The sequence below is a fragment of the Bactrocera dorsalis genome, chromosome 4, assembly GCF_023373825.1.
Source record: "Bactrocera dorsalis isolate Fly_Bdor chromosome 4, ASM2337382v1, whole genome shotgun sequence".
NCBI lineage: Eukaryota > Metazoa > Arthropoda > Insecta > Diptera > Tephritidae > Bactrocera > Bactrocera dorsalis.
This window is the reverse complement of record NC_064306.1, coordinates 52,102,083-52,119,212: the sequence shown is the minus strand read 5'-3', so window position 1 is coordinate 52,119,212 and position 17,130 is coordinate 52,102,083. Positions and strand designations below refer to the sequence as shown.

The window sequence follows — 17,130 nt, the reverse complement described above, 5'->3', positions numbered from 1 at the left end:
CCACCAAGGCTGGTGGTGACGACGGAGTCGGTGTACGAACAGCCAATTTCAGAGAGGGCTGAAAAACTAAACTTGTTTGCAGCGAATATCTGTGAATAATACGAAAATGATGCAGCGAGAGCGATAGAATGAGAGCGAGAGAGAGAGAGAAAACAAACGGGAGAGAGGGAACAAACGGGAGAGCGCTTCACCGAAAGCTCTTATAAAATAAGCAAAGTTCGGTTGGTAACTAAGATAACTAAAGAAGCCTTATATTTGTATGCTTTCAAACTTTTGAACTTTACATGCAAGCTTGGAAGAACTAAGGTTTGTGTCTAGGCTTAAAAGTAACTCTTTACATTGCCATTAATTATGTTTGTACTACGTCCGCTGCGAAGGTCGAGTCAATAAGGATTTTCAATTCTTGGAAACGCTATGTGTCTCAAGTGTGAAAGAGTTGGAGCTTAGCGAGAGAAAGAGATCATTCGAATACTCTAACGAAGTCAGTAGTGGAGAACCACCAAGAGGTGTGGCTTTCAGAGCTTGTTTAGAACAGTCCAAGTGGTACATAAGGGTATAATATTAAGACTATAAGGTGTGGGACTGAGGGTAACCGACGTTCAGGTTATCTTCCCTTTAATAAACCAGCTTCGAATTCTTGGCTAAATTCCACTTTTTTGAAATGAAGCTCTTATGTAACTGATATTAGGTCGCAGTCAAGTTTACTGAAATTAAACGAAATGCTGTCAGGCCACTGTTAACGTAACTGTAAAAATATGCCGTAATCTTGATTTACTTATTTTAATTTCAACAAAGTATAACTTATCATTGTAATTATCGCTGTTGCAATAATTTTAAATTTTCTACAAGTCGAAAGTATGCCATTGGCTCGCAAATATATATATGGAACCATACTAAAACCGAAATGCCATTCGCCTGCTACTTGTTCAGTGAAGATGACAAACTTGAAAACGATTCTCATAATTTTTGCTTTAATCGCCGCCATTTCCGTCAACTTCTCGAGCGGTAAAAGTCGTTCGCCTGTGCAACCTCGTATATATAGCGGTCGTTCGGCAGCGAAAGGACAGTTTCCCTATCAGGTATTGTTGCATATCGAAGATGCAGCGCACAAGAGTCTTTACGCCTGTGGGGGATCAATAATATCGCGAGATCACATTCAAACTTTTGAACTTTACATGCAAGCTTGGAAGAACTAAGGTTTATGTCTAGGCTTAAAAGTAACTCTTTACATTGCCATTAATTATGTTTGTACTACGTCCGCTGCGAAAGTCGAGTCAATAAGGATTTTCAATTCTTGGAATCGCTATGTGTCTCAAGTGTGAAAGAGTTGGAGCTTAGCGAGAGAAAGAGATCATTCGAATACTCTAACGAAGTCAGTAGTGGAGGACCACCAAAAGGTGTGGCTTTCAGAGCTTGTTTAGAACAGTCCAAGTGGTGCATAAGGGTACAATATTAAGTATACTCGTATAAGGTGTAGGACTGAGGGTAGCCGAAGTTCAGGTTATATACCCAACACCATATAGTTATCTTTCCTTTAATAAACCAGCTTCGAATTCTTGGCTAAATTCCACTTTTTTGAAATGAAGTTCTTATGTAACTGATATTAGGTCTCAGTCAAGTTTACTGAAATTAAACGAAATGCTGTCAGGCCACTGTGAACGTAACTGTAAAAATATGCCTTAATCTTGATTTACTTATTTTAATTTCACCAAAGTATAACTTATCATTGTAATTATCGCTGTTGCAATAATTTTAAATTTTCTACAAGTCGAAAGTATGCCATTGGCTCGCAAATATATATATGGAACCATACTAAAACCGAAATGCCATTCGCCTGCTACTTGTTCAGTGAATATGACGAACATGAAAACGGTTTTCATAATTTTTGCTCTAATCACCGCCATTTCAGTGAACTTCTCGAGCGGTAAAAGTCGTTCGCCTGTGCAACCTCGTATATATAGCGGTCGTTCGGCAGCGAAAGGACAGTTTCCCTATCAGGTATTGTTGCATATCGAAGATGCAGCGCACAAGAGTCTTTACGCCTGTGGGGGATCAATAATATCGCGAGATCACATTTTGACTGCAGCGCATTGTATCGCCCACGCGAAAACGCCTGGTGACATAACCGTCTACGCCGGTTCGATATATTATGCCGATGCCGCTGAAAGGCGAGTTTCGCAAATGACAATACATCCAGCTTATGGTGAATATAATAATGACATAGCTGTATTGAAACTGAAAAGTTCGTTAAAGTTTAGCGATGTCATCGATGCCATACCCTTAGCTAAGAAAGATATACCTGACGGTGCACCAGTCATCGTGAGTGGCTGGGGCCATGTGAACCGTTTTAGGGCTGCATATATCCTACAATATGACACGGAATATTCGATAAGTCGTGCACAATGCCTGAGGCGTTTGGGTACATTAGGAAGCACGATGCGCTGCATGAGGCGGCCGCTTGGACATGGCACTTGTAGTGGTGATTCTGGTGGTCCGGCGGTTCATAACGGTGAACTTGTAGGTGTGAATTCATATATCATAAATGATTGCGGGCTTGGATTTCCCGACGTGTTCACTGATGTGGTTGCAACAAGAGAATGGATACTCAAAAATATGAAGTAATAGAGCAAATCTACTTGAAAAAAGATTAATAAAAATGTGGTTTATAAGTTTTCAAAAAAAAAATACCTGTATGAGTCCTGTATATTAGCGATGCAATATTAATTTCATTTCATTCTCTTAGGCGAAGTGGTTTAGAATGAACCGCTGAATATTTACCGACTCCCGGACTCTAAAAGCCAACCCTAATGCAGACATACAAAAATCTTTATACATATGTACATATGTAGACACCCTGCCAACCATCAGCGGGTAAAAAACTAGATAATCAGTGGGTAACGTGGGGGTAAGCGTGGGGATAAACATATAGAGAGTGTCTTAGACCGAGCGAATATTTAACCCACTCACGTATGTATACATGTGATCATACAACAAAAAATAACCCGAAAATGTGCGTTGGTGTTAGTGCATAGATAAAAAATGTGTAGTTGTATTGAAATATTTGTCACAAGCGGGTAGCCGTGGTTGGCTGGGCAGGTAGAATATTACAGGGAATGAACGCATGTGTGTATGTAGGGTCGGTGGTCATTGGTTAAAGTATACTATATTTATGGATATCCATATAAACCATATATATAAATAAATATATACAAAACGTAATAAAATGGAACAAAAAAAAACAAATTTGCAATTGCGCACTTCGCCTTGACGAAAACTGCAACATTTTTCGGGCACGAAACCCATCTAGTTAATATAGGTCACCAGTACGAATAGGATGCAGATATACAGATACATACATACTATATGCAAATAGTGCAAACTTTGTAGTCAACGGTAATTACAAAAGTATTCCACGAAATACTTACATACATATGTCAAAGGAGAAAATTTTGCGAGGGAGAAAATCTTAGCTGCTGAATAATCGACTATGGACAGATAAATCTCAAAAATAAAATAAAAATAGGGTAAGCTTTTACTAGGAATTTCTTTAAGAGGCCTAAAAACGACGAAACTGAAAGATACAGAAAGATGTTGTATTTTCCATATAATGACATACGATCAAAAAAAGATTCAAATTGTCTTAAAAAGTTGAAAATATGCTTTTGGCGAACCCAGCTACATAGCCGAAACTGATATCGCTGTCGGAATGCGATATTCTTATTTCATAACATTGTCAACAGGGCGTTATAACGATTACAGTCATATTTGAACTTCGGTCTGGGCAATCACCGCTTCATTGTCGCTAAATTGCATTCTACTGAGCACTTTCTTGACGTCTGAGCATAGATAAAAGTCAGTGGTACCAAATTGGGAAATTTTGTCATGACTTTTTGTTGACTTTTGATAAGTTGTTTTTGGTGCTTTGTGAGCTCCCGAAATACCTACTCAACTATGATATTATCTGTTATCTCGATCTACTGTTTTTCCTTTCAGATTTGTGATAGGCTCAATTCCTAACCTTGGACCTTGGAGGATGGAGTCATGTGTAGAAGTTCACTGAGGTCAGGAAAGTTCTCTAAGCGCCATTCACTTGGGAGTGGGTAGAAACGATTTTTCTACATATAGCTCAAGCAGCTCACAACCGCTGGTCTTAGATCAAGTATGCCCTGGGTAGCCAAAGAACATTCGTTTGAAGGCGAGCTAAAGTGAGAAGGTGAAACATCCCCTCCACATGGTTTTGCACTGGGTTTGTAAAAAACGATCCAAATAAAAAGAAAAAACAGCCTCGGATGAGAGAACCCCCTTTTGCTAATCTTACCTAACTTAATCTTAAAATCAGTCTAAAACAATTGATGAAATATCAGCCTACGGAGTATACTATTCGCAACACCATCACCCTTCTTGAAGCCCAGCATTCATTATTGAATAATATTCGACCTAATTGACCACGTCCAGCACGCAGTGACGAAAATATAGCAGCCGGAGCTGAAAGTGTACAGGAAAACCATGGAGAATCGATACAGCGCCGTTCGCAGCAACTCGGGCTGACGTATAGAACGATTTGCCGAATTTTACGGCAAAATCTTAAATTGAAAGCATATAAAATACAGCTTGTGCTAGAACTGAAGCCGCTCGACCTTCCCAAGCGACATCGCTCCGCTTTATGGGCACTTGAATATCCGAAGTTTTCGAGCCAAATTTTGTTTAGCGATGAGGCCCATTTCTGGCTAAGTGGGTGTATATAAACAAGAAAAATTGCCGCATTTGAGAGAAAGAGCAACTCGAAAATATTCAAGAGCTGTCTTTTCATCTTAAAAAAAAACAACGGTTTGGAATGGTTTGTGGGGTGGTGGAATCATCCGTCAATATTTCTTTAAAAATGATTCCGGTGAGAACGTAACCGTCAATAGAAACCGTTTTCGCCATGCTAACTGACTATTTGATGCCTGAAATTGAAGCTCGTGATCTCAGTGACATTTGGTTTCAAAAAGACGGCGCCACTTCCCACATATCGCATCAATCAATGGATTTATCAGGAGAAAACTGTGGTGAGCAGATAATTTCTCGTTTTGGGCTACTCGATTGGCTTCCAAGAACATGTGATATCACACCATTAGACTTTTTATACATACATATGTAAAGTCTATGCGGACAAACCCGCTTCGACCGTAACTAGTTGAAATGCTCGAACGAGTCATCGAAAATTGGACTCAACGGATATACCATCTGAGACGTAGCCGCGGACGACATTTGAAAGAGATAATCTCCGAAAAAAAAATGCCAAAGTATGTTCTTTCGAATGATAATAAACATTTCCCATTATACTTAAAGTTTATGGGAATTTCCTTTAAAAAGGTAGAGAACGTCGAAAATAATCACCCTATAAGTGCAATGAGAAAAGGCTCAATGTTTAATTTTACTACAGTCACCTCAAGCCATCTGCAGTGCGCTGATATGAGGGAAGCTTTATCGTAAAAATTTAGCAAATTCTAGTGCTGAGTCAATATCCATAGCCATTGGCAACCTTTAAGTTCTCCAAAATCTAAAATTTCACCTGCAAAAATCTCATATACATAAGTATGTACATATGTATGTATATGTATTCGCTCAAAAGAATATGTTTACTACTCAACATATGGATGCATTTGCGCTTTCACTATTTACCAATTAATTTGTTTACGAATACAGAAACTGGTGGAAGCAGCAAGAATCACTGTTGCACCGGAAATGGAAGCGAAATGCATTTTAATTGCTTTCAAAATAACTTGGAAAAAACAAAAAAGTTCGTCAAGGCTTTATGCAAGACATACACACATAAATTAGTTGGTTGATTGAGTTGGGCTAGAAATTGCCCTTGTCGCTACACACGACACAACTTTTAATACAATTTTGAGGCCAACTTCATTTTGAATATTCACCTCGTTGCTTAAACATGAGCTCGGAAGTTGTTGCTTTACTTATTACATATGACGCGCTCTCTTCGACAGCCGAAATAAAATGGCGAAATCGTTTGAAATCGCACAACCAACCCAAACACTCTTCAACTAACACAACCAACTTCAGAAAATATCAAAAAATTTTGATTTTCATCCAACCAGTTGATTCAACTCATTCAACTGCCCCATATACGTAGCAATCAGTTGTTCAATTAGTTGAAGTTGATACAATAATTGATGTGTGTATGCCTTGCTTTAGGCCTATGTACCACATTGTACATACATACGTACATATATAAACGTATATTGTGTATTGTAAATACACACGTCTATGTAAATTTGTATACAACTTCAGATGCAATTATGTAAACATCATTGATTTGTTTTTCAATTAAACAAAAAGGTGTTGAACATTTTATTAGGAAAATCACATATTTACACTTTGTTGGTGTAAATTTTAAAGTAAAAGCTGCAAGAAAGCATAGCTGGTTTACTCTTTGTTTACTTACATATGTACACATGTGTAAGTATGTATTTGTGTACAAATGTGCAAGCAGGCATTGGACCCTTCCAGTGTAAACAAAAAGTTGAATCAACAACAGCAAATCAGTTGTCTTGTTTATCTGTTCATAAGTGCTGTTAATACATGTGTATGTGTGCATGCCGTTGTGTGTGTGTGTGTGTTTAAGTTTGCAAGTTCGATGATCTTATCAATTGTATTAAGGGGCGTGTGGCAGCGATGAAGCACACTGACATTTATAGTTTCATTTTATTAAAACAAAATGTTGTTTTAATTTGTCCTGAAGGCTTCCATAGCGCAGAAACCAAGCCTAGTGCCTCGGCTGTGAAGTTGTAAATGAAGGAGAGAACAAACAATCAAATGTAGAACATTTTAATAAAGTAGTTATATTTAAATTTCATTTAAAATATGTCAACGTTGTCAATGAGATTTAGCGTTTTATAGTATTCACAAGTAGAAACATTGTAATTTTTTTAAGATCTGAAGGTAGCCCGTGGGGGATGGGATAGATACCGAGAGTTAAAGATGGAAGCGAAACACATTTGCGGACAAAAACAGACAAAGGCCGAAATGCATGAGTACGAAGAGCTTCACAAGCTGGGCAACAGGGGTAATGCCCGAAAATTCTCCGAACGGAAGGTTTCAAGACCGGAGCATACTCTTGTAGAACCCCCAGGCGATCTAGTGACGGATGCCCAGAACATACTAAAATTATGGAGAAAACACTTCTTCAGCCTGCTGAATGGCAGTGAAAGCAGAAAACTAGGAGATGGCGAACCCGATTCCCCAATCGATGACCATGGAGCGGAGTTGCCACTGCCCGACCATGAAGATGTTCAAATAGCAATTACCCGTCAGAAGAACAATAAAGTAGTAGGGACCGATGGATTGCCGACCGAGCTATTCAAATACGTCAGCGAAGGACTGATAAGGAGATGCCTCTACTTCGTTGTAGAATATGGTCTGACGAAAGCCTGATTAAAATTGCATATTATACTCGTATAAGGTTATATCTTGTTATCTATGATTGAACCTTATCAGTGTGGCTATATACCGGGAAAATCCACAACTGACCAGATATTCACCATGCGCCAAATTTTGCAAAAGACCCATGAAAAGAGAATCGACACTCACTACTTCTTCCTCGATTTCAAAGCTGCCTTTGACAGCACGAAAAGGAGCTGCCTTTATGCCGCGATGTCTGAGTTTGGTATTCTCATAAAACTAATACGAGAAGGACTTCTCTGAGTCGTACGATACCAAACGAAGTTTCAGACAAGGAGACTTCTTCAATCTACTCTTAGAGAAAATAATCTTGCGTACACCGATGATATTGATATCATTGGTCTTAAAATCCGCGCCCTTAGTTCTGCTTTCTCCAAACTGGATAAGGAAGCGAAGCAAATGGGTCTGGCACGTCAAGGAGGGAAGACGAAATATCGCCTGTCATCAAACAAACAGTCGTCGACCTCGCAACAACTAAGCACCCACGTCGCTGTTGATAGTCATAACTTCGAAGTCGTAAATAATTTCATGTATCTTGGAACCAGTACTAATACTAACAACAATGTCAGCCTCGAAATCCAACAGAGAATAACTTTTGCCAACAACCGCCACTTCAGACTGAGTAGGCTATTGAGAAGGAAAGTCTTTTCTCGGCGAACAAAGACCAAACTCTACAAATCACTCATTATTCCCGTCCTGCTATATGGTGCAGAGGCATGGACGATGACAACATCATATGAGTCGACGTTACGAGCATATCTTCCAAGTTTGATCAAGATATCTTATTTTTTACAGCTTGCGCTGACGGATGGACGGACGTACGGACAGACAGTCACACGGATTTTAACTCTCGTCTCTCGTCGTCTCTTCATTTTGATCATATATATGTACATACATATATAACCCTATATCAACTCGATTAGGTTTAGCTGATACAAAATTCAATGGTCAAAATTAGAAGAATTCTTCTTTGGTATTCTATATTATTTCTAACATAAGTAAGTACATTTCAATGGCATAAGCCACCACTGTAGCACACTCATACGAATTGCAAATGCGCTGCGTTGCTCATTGCTCTCAAACACATACTCATATTTGCTCTCCAATATTTTCCTCTGAAGCTTTTCGTTACATTTTCGCGATGTTTTTTCGTTTCTGTTTTCAGCGTTGCATTCGTATCATTTCTAAAGCGTTGTTGTTGGTCATAGAGTTCCATGCGTGTGTGTGTGGGTGTCGCAACTGATTTCGTTGCATGGACTTTAGTAGGGCTCGTGCGACTCTTTGTTAGCACTCGTGTCAATGCATGGCGTACACTGTGCGAAATTTGTATAAGTGCATTTATAAGTATTTTTCTTTTCTCGATTTCAAATAGCTATCAATTATTGGAATCTTTTCATTGATTTGTATATTTATGTTTTAATGAATTTTCTATTGATAAAATTATTATTCATGTAATGCGAATGTAAAACTTCGGACTGATAAAAGGATACTGATTTAGAACGGTGACTGCTATACGCTATAGTGATCTAATTTGAACAGTATCTTTGAAGATTGGCTTTAACGATAATCTATGCTAAACTTCCGTAAGATATCTTGTCAGATGAAGAATTTTTCTACACAGGAACTAGATTTGGATCGATCAGTTTCTATGACATCCATATCTCATAATGATCCGATTTCAAAGGTTCTGACAAATGAGCTTGTTTCTTGGAGAGGAGGGAGCACGTGTTAAGCTTCAGATCGATACATCCAAAACTGAGGGACAAGTACGCGTAAAAAAAAGTATTCGGACAGATCGACTCAGCTCGCTGATCATTTATACATATACATACATATATTACATAGGCTGCTATATATATTTCTGGACTAGGCAACACTAAGTGTTGTCAGGTGCAATCTGACATTTCCATTGGAAAGTTTGACATTTTTTAGCATAACATCACTCAGAGCGTTTTGTCATTTAATCGTGAATTGTTTTATTTACAGGGAATTAAAAAATTCATCTCGGCCAAAAAATGGAATTAACCCGTGAACATTTTCGTGCGATCATTTTTCACAACTTTCGACGTGGATTATCACAACAAGAGTGCATCGATGAACTAAAATCTATGTATTGCTATGAAGCACCATCCTATAGCACTGTGAAAAACTGGTACAACGAATTCAATCGTGGCCGACGCTCGCTCAAAGACGAATTCCGTGAAGGTCGTCCAAAAACAACGGTTACATCGATGATGCAAGACCGTCATGTAACATACCTTCAGATAGAGGCATGCCTTTGCATTTCTCCCACCAGCATACATACGATATTGCATGAACACCTGGCCGTAAAAAAAGGTTTGTTCTCGTGATCCCGCACAATCGTGTGGATTTGTGATGCTGAAAAAATACGATCGCGGTGCTTCAAAAGACGTTTATAAGATCGTCACAGGTGACGAAACATGGATCTATGCGTATGAGCCCGAAACAAAACAGCAATCGACCGTGTGGGATATATATAGCACCCCACGTACATAGAGTCTTCGATACTTCCTTCCTTACGAACCTACAGGTATTGGAATTATTCCATCCTCTTTCGAGTATTGTAACATATGTTAGTCTAAATAAATGCCGCACAGTGTACCCGAACTGTTTACTTCCACAGCTGATAATATGGAGCCAGGCATGTGAATGTACATATGTGTTAGTGTACGACTCCACTGACGCCCCCCAATTGCTTCATTGTTGCTGCTGCATCGTCAACTCAACGAATATGCTGCTCAGCGGCAACGCTCTCTGCACTACGCTCAACAGCTGCTAGCGCAATTGCTGCTCAAGCTATGACTTCTAACGACGGGCTACTGCTGTCGGCGACGACATTGTGGCCTCAGTTCATTCGGAATTGTTGAGGTGTTTGCACGTGTTCGACTAGAATTGTGGCGGAGAGTCATGCTCAGCACGTAGCGGTGGCGCAATACGGTACTCATTGCCTTGTGGTAATAACAACAACAATAACAAGAGTAACAACTGAAACGCATTGCCACCCCTTGAGGCTGGAACAACCACTAGCGGGTAATGTTGTTGTTCATAGTGGTGATGGTGCATCGCATATTATAGTGGTAACAACAACAACATATTAGGTGACAAACAAACAACCCTTGAGTTCATTGTGAGTTTATGTTGTTGTTTTTGTGCATTTTCTAATAAGTGAACGCTGTGTGGCGCATCGTGAATTTTCGAAAACGCGTTGAAAACTACAACTTTGCGATTCTTGAATTCGCCAGCGAGAAACAATGCTACAGTGCGCTGGGGTAGGCCAAGGTGAGATAATAGTGTTTCGCGTGCAGCACGCGTGAGTGTGTAGAAATAAATAATTCATAATAAATATGTGATTCTTGAGAAAGTAATTAAGAATAATTTTAAAAAATCTGAAGTTGATAAAAAATTAAAATTAATTAATTTAAAAGAAATTTTATAAAGGAAATCAAAAAAATTATAAAAAAATTTTAAAAAATTTTTCTAAAAAAAATTAAAAAATATTTTCTAATAAAAATTACAAAAAATGTATAAATCAATCTTCTAGTGTGTAAATGTGTGAAAATAAATATAATCCAACCAATATTTGTATTTAATGGCAATTCAATTCCGTGTAATCAATTTGTAATGCTGTTCTTTCTTGACAGCTGTGTGTCTAAAGTAAATATATTAAATATCTTCATAAATAATCCGTCTTATCGAGCGATAAAAGGCCGTTATATTATATGTGTTTTAAAGTGAAATATATACGAAAAGTGCGCAAATAACGGTTTTATCTTACAATTTCAAGTGAATCTGAGTGCCACATCAAATAGAGACCTAATTACTTACACATATGCTTATGTAGGTGGGAATGTTTGTGCCTCCAGCTATACGCATGTGTAAGTGTGACACGCTGGCAATTGCATCCTGCAAGTGCAATATGCGAACTATCTGCAGTATCCGTGCACACATACAAGCACAAAAATGGGTGCCTTTGTGCAAGTGTGTGCGTAGTTTTCAAGGACATTTCGCTGGCTTATAAAATCTCAGATAGATACATAGCTGTATGTGTGTTTATATGCTCATTTATATGCGCATTTGGCATTATGTAAATTTTGAGATGTGATTTTTGAACTTTTTTAAAATAATTTTGTTTTCAAAATTTGTTTTAGACAATTTTGAAATATTTTTTAAAAATTTGCATTAATAAGTAAACTATTTGATACGAATTTATTTAAAAATTTGCTCCCTATAAAATATTTGAATCCTAAATTAGTTAATAGAAAACGTAAGAAATATTTATATATGTACATATGTATGTATATATGCATATGTTATATAATGTACCCAATTAAGCGATAGAATTGAGTTACCACCTTTTTTAAACGATTTTCAAAGGATTGAGTTCGGTTGGCTGCGAACATTATACATATATGTACATACATAATTATATTATATCGCCATATGGAAAGTAATATAACTAAAAATTTTAAATAAACCGCAAAATATTTTCGTATTCATCAATATTTTGCCGCCATCGAAGTGATCCCCAGATGTGTAACGATTTTTCCAGTCCTAGAAACACTTTTCATAAGCACTTTTCGGGATAGCCTTCAGTCATCTTCGATCGACTGAAAATGGGTTCCACAGAGCGACAATTTCAGTTTGGGGAACAAAAAATCAGACGGAGCCAAATCTAGTGAATACGGTGGATTGATCGATGGTATTCATTGTGTTTTTGTCTTTAAATTCGGTCCCTATAGTGGTTCGATGCGATGGTTCATTATTATCGTATAAAATCTACGAATTGTTCTTCCACGATTCCGACCATTTTCGACGGTTGATTTCTCGCAAACGCCTCAATACGGCTAAATAGAACTCTTTATTGACCGTCTGTCCCTCCGATACAATTTCACGATGCACCAAACCACGAATCTCGAAAAAAAAAATGAGCATCACCTTGGTTTTTGAGCGGATTTTGCGAGGTTTTTTGGTTTCGGCTCATTTTTTTCTCCATTCCGATGATTGTTGACTTTTTTGCATGCCAAACTTTTGAAAAAATTCAGAGTAATCGGGACGAATAAAGCAGCATCGCGTTTCATACTCAAAATATCCACCAGAATCATTCGAATGGACTCACGAGAGTCTTTTTTTTTTACAACTCTCCTGTCCTGACGATTTTCAAACACTATTTCCTCACTTTTTTCGAAGGCCATCTATTCACTACTCATATTCATTCCGACAGCAGAGCGGCAATACTAGCGTTGAACTCACAATGCTCTCAAAGTTAGTCAAAGATAGTCTGTTCCCACCGCCAATAGCATCAGACTACTTCATTATCAGTGCCATTTGAGTGTCCTGCCATTGAGCTAGCTAGTTGAACGTTAACGTAACTTAAGGCCAAAAAAGTTGTATGGAGAAGGGTAAGGTGGACATATCCAGTTGTCAAGCATATTAGATATTGCCGAAACAGATATTAGTCACATCAATAAATTTGTGATAAGCTCTAGCCACTTGTTGATTTATGAGGGTATTTATCACCAATAGATAGGAAAATCACACCGTACCGTCGTTCTGAGCTGTCCAAGTGCGATCCCTGTTGTCGCATATAACTGCATCGACACTTTAGCCTAACCTAAGCTTGGTAATGCTTTTGTATAACTGAAGAACTCTAAATGCTTATGTTTTCCTTACTTTTTTGAATAAGCTATCTATCTGTAGTAAGTAATTTATCTGTGGCAGTCAGTGATGATAGTTTCGATGCCCAAAGCTTGATTCCCATAACTTCTAGTTAATACAATGCGTATATCTAAACACTCGTAAATATGTTCAGTAAAAATATACGTAATAATTTATGAATATGTGTGCAAGTTATCTGACAAATTGCATTATTGCGACAAAATCATTTTTGTCCATCTTTAAATGAGCACGAAGCCTTTAAAGCCAAATACCGACATTCTTGCAACTATCGCGTTTGCTCAACCAAAATTCAAGAATATAGCAAATCGCTGTATAAACTGTTTTGACTTTAATTATTTTCGCATCCGAAACAGTTAGCAAAAATGTCGTTTGTCTGAAAAAGACGACGGCCATAAATGGCAAACCAAAACGAAGAGTATACGTAATAGAAAAAATATAAAAAAATAAAAAAAAGTGTTGTATATGTAACCTAAAATAATTTAAGAATAGCAGTTTGTAACTTAAAAATTAATACCGTAAACCAAATGCAGATGAAAAATGTGTCCAAATTCTTAAAAAAATTCCAAAGCAGTCATAATATGGCGAAATGGATCATTTGATCAACTATGTTATATCTGGGACAAGATTAAAGTTGAAGTTACTACTGGGTTTATATGTTTTAGATGGATGTTATCGAAATTTCCGGATCTCTTAAGTTTATATAAGCTCATATTTACTATAAAGATTTCCTAACACCGATCCCGACAGGGTTTTTGATATTGCTCAGTACCCGTGGCTTTGTTGTTCTTCAGACTGATAATTGCTATTACTTAGTACTTCATCATGATCGGGCAATGGGACGTCTGCTCCATCGTCATCGATTGGGAAATCTAGTTTACTCGGATGAGGGACCCCTCTTTTGTAGGTTTTGCTAAAGTTTTTTTAACGATCAATTTCAAAGAATCAGAATTTTCAGTCTAAGTTCTCTACCCATCTTTCGTTGTTCATAAAATCGAATTGGCTTTCTAATTCAATACATTCAATGAAATGAGAGCCTTGAGTTCTGAAATTTGAAATGCCATTTTGTAATTAAGTCTGAGTTTATCTGCAGAGACTAGATGCTAGTGTTGGATCTTTAAATCTAGAAACTACAATAAAATTGCTGTATAATTGTGATCAGTTTCGAGGTTCCCTACTTTTTAAAAAAAACCAGAAACTTTAAATTTAATAGGACATGTTTATTATCATTTGAAAGAACATTCTTTGGCATCTATTTTTTGAAGATTATCTCTTTCAAATAATGGCCGCGGTTACGTCTCAGATGGTCCATCCGCTGAGTCTCATTTTTGATAATTCGTTCGAACGTTTCGACTGATAACTGGCGAATGACATGCGTGATATTTTGCTCCAAGGCATGAAGCGAAGCGAGATTGTCCGCATATACTGTAGACTTTACATATCCACACACGAAAAAGTCTAACGTTATCACACGATCTTGGTGGTTAATCGCTCGACCCAAAACATGAAATTATATGCAAACCGAAGTATTTTTTCAATAAATCCATTGATTGGTGCGATGTGTGGGAAATGGCGCCGTCTTGTTGAAATCAAATGCCGCCGAGATCACGAGCTTCAATTTCAGACATCAAACAGTCGATTATCGTGGCGTTATTATGGTCCGCATTGACGGCTACGTTCTCACCGGCATCATTTTTGAAAAAAATTGGACCGGTAATTCCACCGGCCTACGAACCATATCTAACCATAGTTTTTTCTGGACGAAATTACAGCTTTTGAATCTCTTCAGGCTGATCTTCGTCCCAAATGCGGCATAGAGCCAGAGATGGATCTCAGCGGTGAACAAAAATTGGTCCGAAAGCATGGAATCTTTTTGGAGCGTTTCAAGAGTCCATAGATTGAAGCGAACCTCTTCAGTCCTTGTAGACACTGTATTTTGTATGCTTTCAATTTATGTTTTCGACGTAAAATGCGACAAGTCGTTCCATGCGTCAGTGCAAGTTGCTGCGAAAGGCGTCAAGTTCGCTCTCCACGGTCTTCGTGTACACTCTCAGCTACGGCTGCTATATTTTCTTAACTGCGTGCTGGACGTGGTCTATTCGGTGCAATATTATCCTCTAATTAATGCTGGGTCTCCAGATGAGTGGTGGTGTTGCAAATAGCACGCTCAGTAGATCGATTATCTTGATCATAAGTTAAGTGAAGCGCATGAAACACATTCTTTACAGAACGTGAGTTTCCGTAATAAAATGAACGATTTGTAAACGTTGTTCAGGCGTAAGTCTGTCCATGATCAAATGCCAAACAATACTGTACAAAAATAACATGACAGCTTGACTCGACTTGAGAGTGATCTATCAAAGAAGGTCTATTGAAAAAAGGATCTCTCTAAAGGTCTCTCGTTCTGACAGAAATCTAAAGCATTTTTTTAACAATAAAGAGTTAATGAAATGGTTTGAATGTAGATGCTTTATAAAATAAGCTTAACACAGCTCACACATGATCTATCAAAGAAAGGGTTATTGCAAAGAGTACCTCTACTTGGATCACCAGTATTGATAAAGAAGTCTATAGCATAATTTTAATTTCAAAGAAATGAAATAGTCTGAATGTAGTTGCTTTATAAAATGGAGGTATTTCAAGTGATACGGAAGTTGAGACATGTTCGCATGGAAAAATTTAAAGGTTCAGCGCATGGTATATCGAGGTTTCGGTTTGGAATGAGTTCAAGATACTAACAAAATATGTTGATTTAAAAGGGGTTACGCGCCAGGTATTTATTTAGAATTTCGAATAATGCTTTGATTATGTCAGAAAGTTTAACTGATTACACATTTACTTTTTCCAACCAAACAGAAACAGTTTGTAAGATTAAATAAGAACCAATTATAAGAGATAATTCCTCAAAATCGCAAATATTCTAAGAAACGCTGAAGAAAATAATTTAGAAAAAAGCTAAAATTCGAGTTGCGAATAGAGATTGGCACAACTATCGAGAATAGTAAAAAACTAGCGAATTTACTACAAGAAAAATACAACAACTTTGCGAAATACGCATGTTGAGTGTTAAGTGTTGAGATTAAAGCGGCAATAAAACGATAGCGGGCAAAAATAATCAGAATCGGTAAAGAGATTCGCGAACAAATGGGCATAAAATGTGGCTGATGTCGGAAATTTAATGAGCTGCGGAGTTAAGCGATACGTAAAGCGTACAAAATGAGATAAACAAAAACAAAAAAAACACAAAATAAAAATAAATAAATAAAAATCAAAGGCAACTGCAAACAAGCTGCAAGTACAACAGCAACGTAAATATTTCATTCCAGGCATTAAAACAACAACAACAACAAAAAATAAAAGAATTACAACAAATAAAAATACTAAATAAATTAAACACAAATGTGTAAAAAAAGGTAAACAAAAAGGTGCAAACAGATATCAAACAATAACAACAACGAGCAAGCAGCATTGCAAAATCGCGCAAAATCAAAGCCAAACAAACAATTTCGCGCAGAAACTAGTAAAACACAAACCGAGAAACCAACAAAAACTCGCCTACAACCGTACCAACAACAACAACAGTAACAGTACAACGACAACAGCTTTCCGTCAACAACGTTGAGCAACAGCAACAAAACGGCTTTTCTACAGCAACGACGCCTCTTCGGTGGCGGTGCCTTGACATCGTCACCCGCCACTGGTGGCGGCGGCGGCGGCGTCACCAACACAGTCACCGAGGCCATATTGCAGCGCTCGCAATCACAACAACAGTCGGAAAGAAGTAGCAACTTCAGCTTGAGCAGCCATCACAGCAATAGCGTTGGCAGCGCCAGCAGTGTTGGTAGTGGCGGCGCCGAGCGCAGTGTTGGCGAACGCAGTGGCAATAGCACCAGCAATGGCATACTAACCAATGGCAACAACAATATCGCTAGCATTATCAACAGCATCAATAGCAGCAATAGTGGCAGTGGCACT

The 17,130-nt window shown here is 37.9% G+C and overlaps 2 protein-coding genes across 2 annotated transcripts in view; both read left to right on the top strand.

Moving 5' to 3' along the window:
* The first annotated feature begins 1,831 nt into the window (after window positions 1-1,831).
* LOC105227460 (serine protease SP24D) lies at window positions 1,832-2,694 on the top strand. The gene has a single exon (XM_049455616.1). It carries the CDS (start codon window positions 1,855-1,857, stop codon window positions 2,620-2,622), a length of 768 nt encoding a protein of 255 aa, XP_049311573.1. The 5' UTR covers window positions 1,832-1,854; the 3' UTR covers window positions 2,623-2,694.
* Window positions 2,695-10,319: 7,625 nt separating this feature from the next.
* The window catches only part of LOC105227461 (septin-2), a 44,547-nt gene continuing 37,736 nt past the window's right edge, over window positions 10,320-17,130 (top strand). The window contains exon 1 of the mRNA XM_049455614.1: window positions 10,320-10,761. Within this exon, the coding sequence (XP_049311571.1) occupies window positions 10,734-10,761 (28 nt within the window). The 5' untranslated portion in view covers window positions 10,320-10,733. The remainder of the gene's footprint in view (window positions 10,762-17,130) is intronic.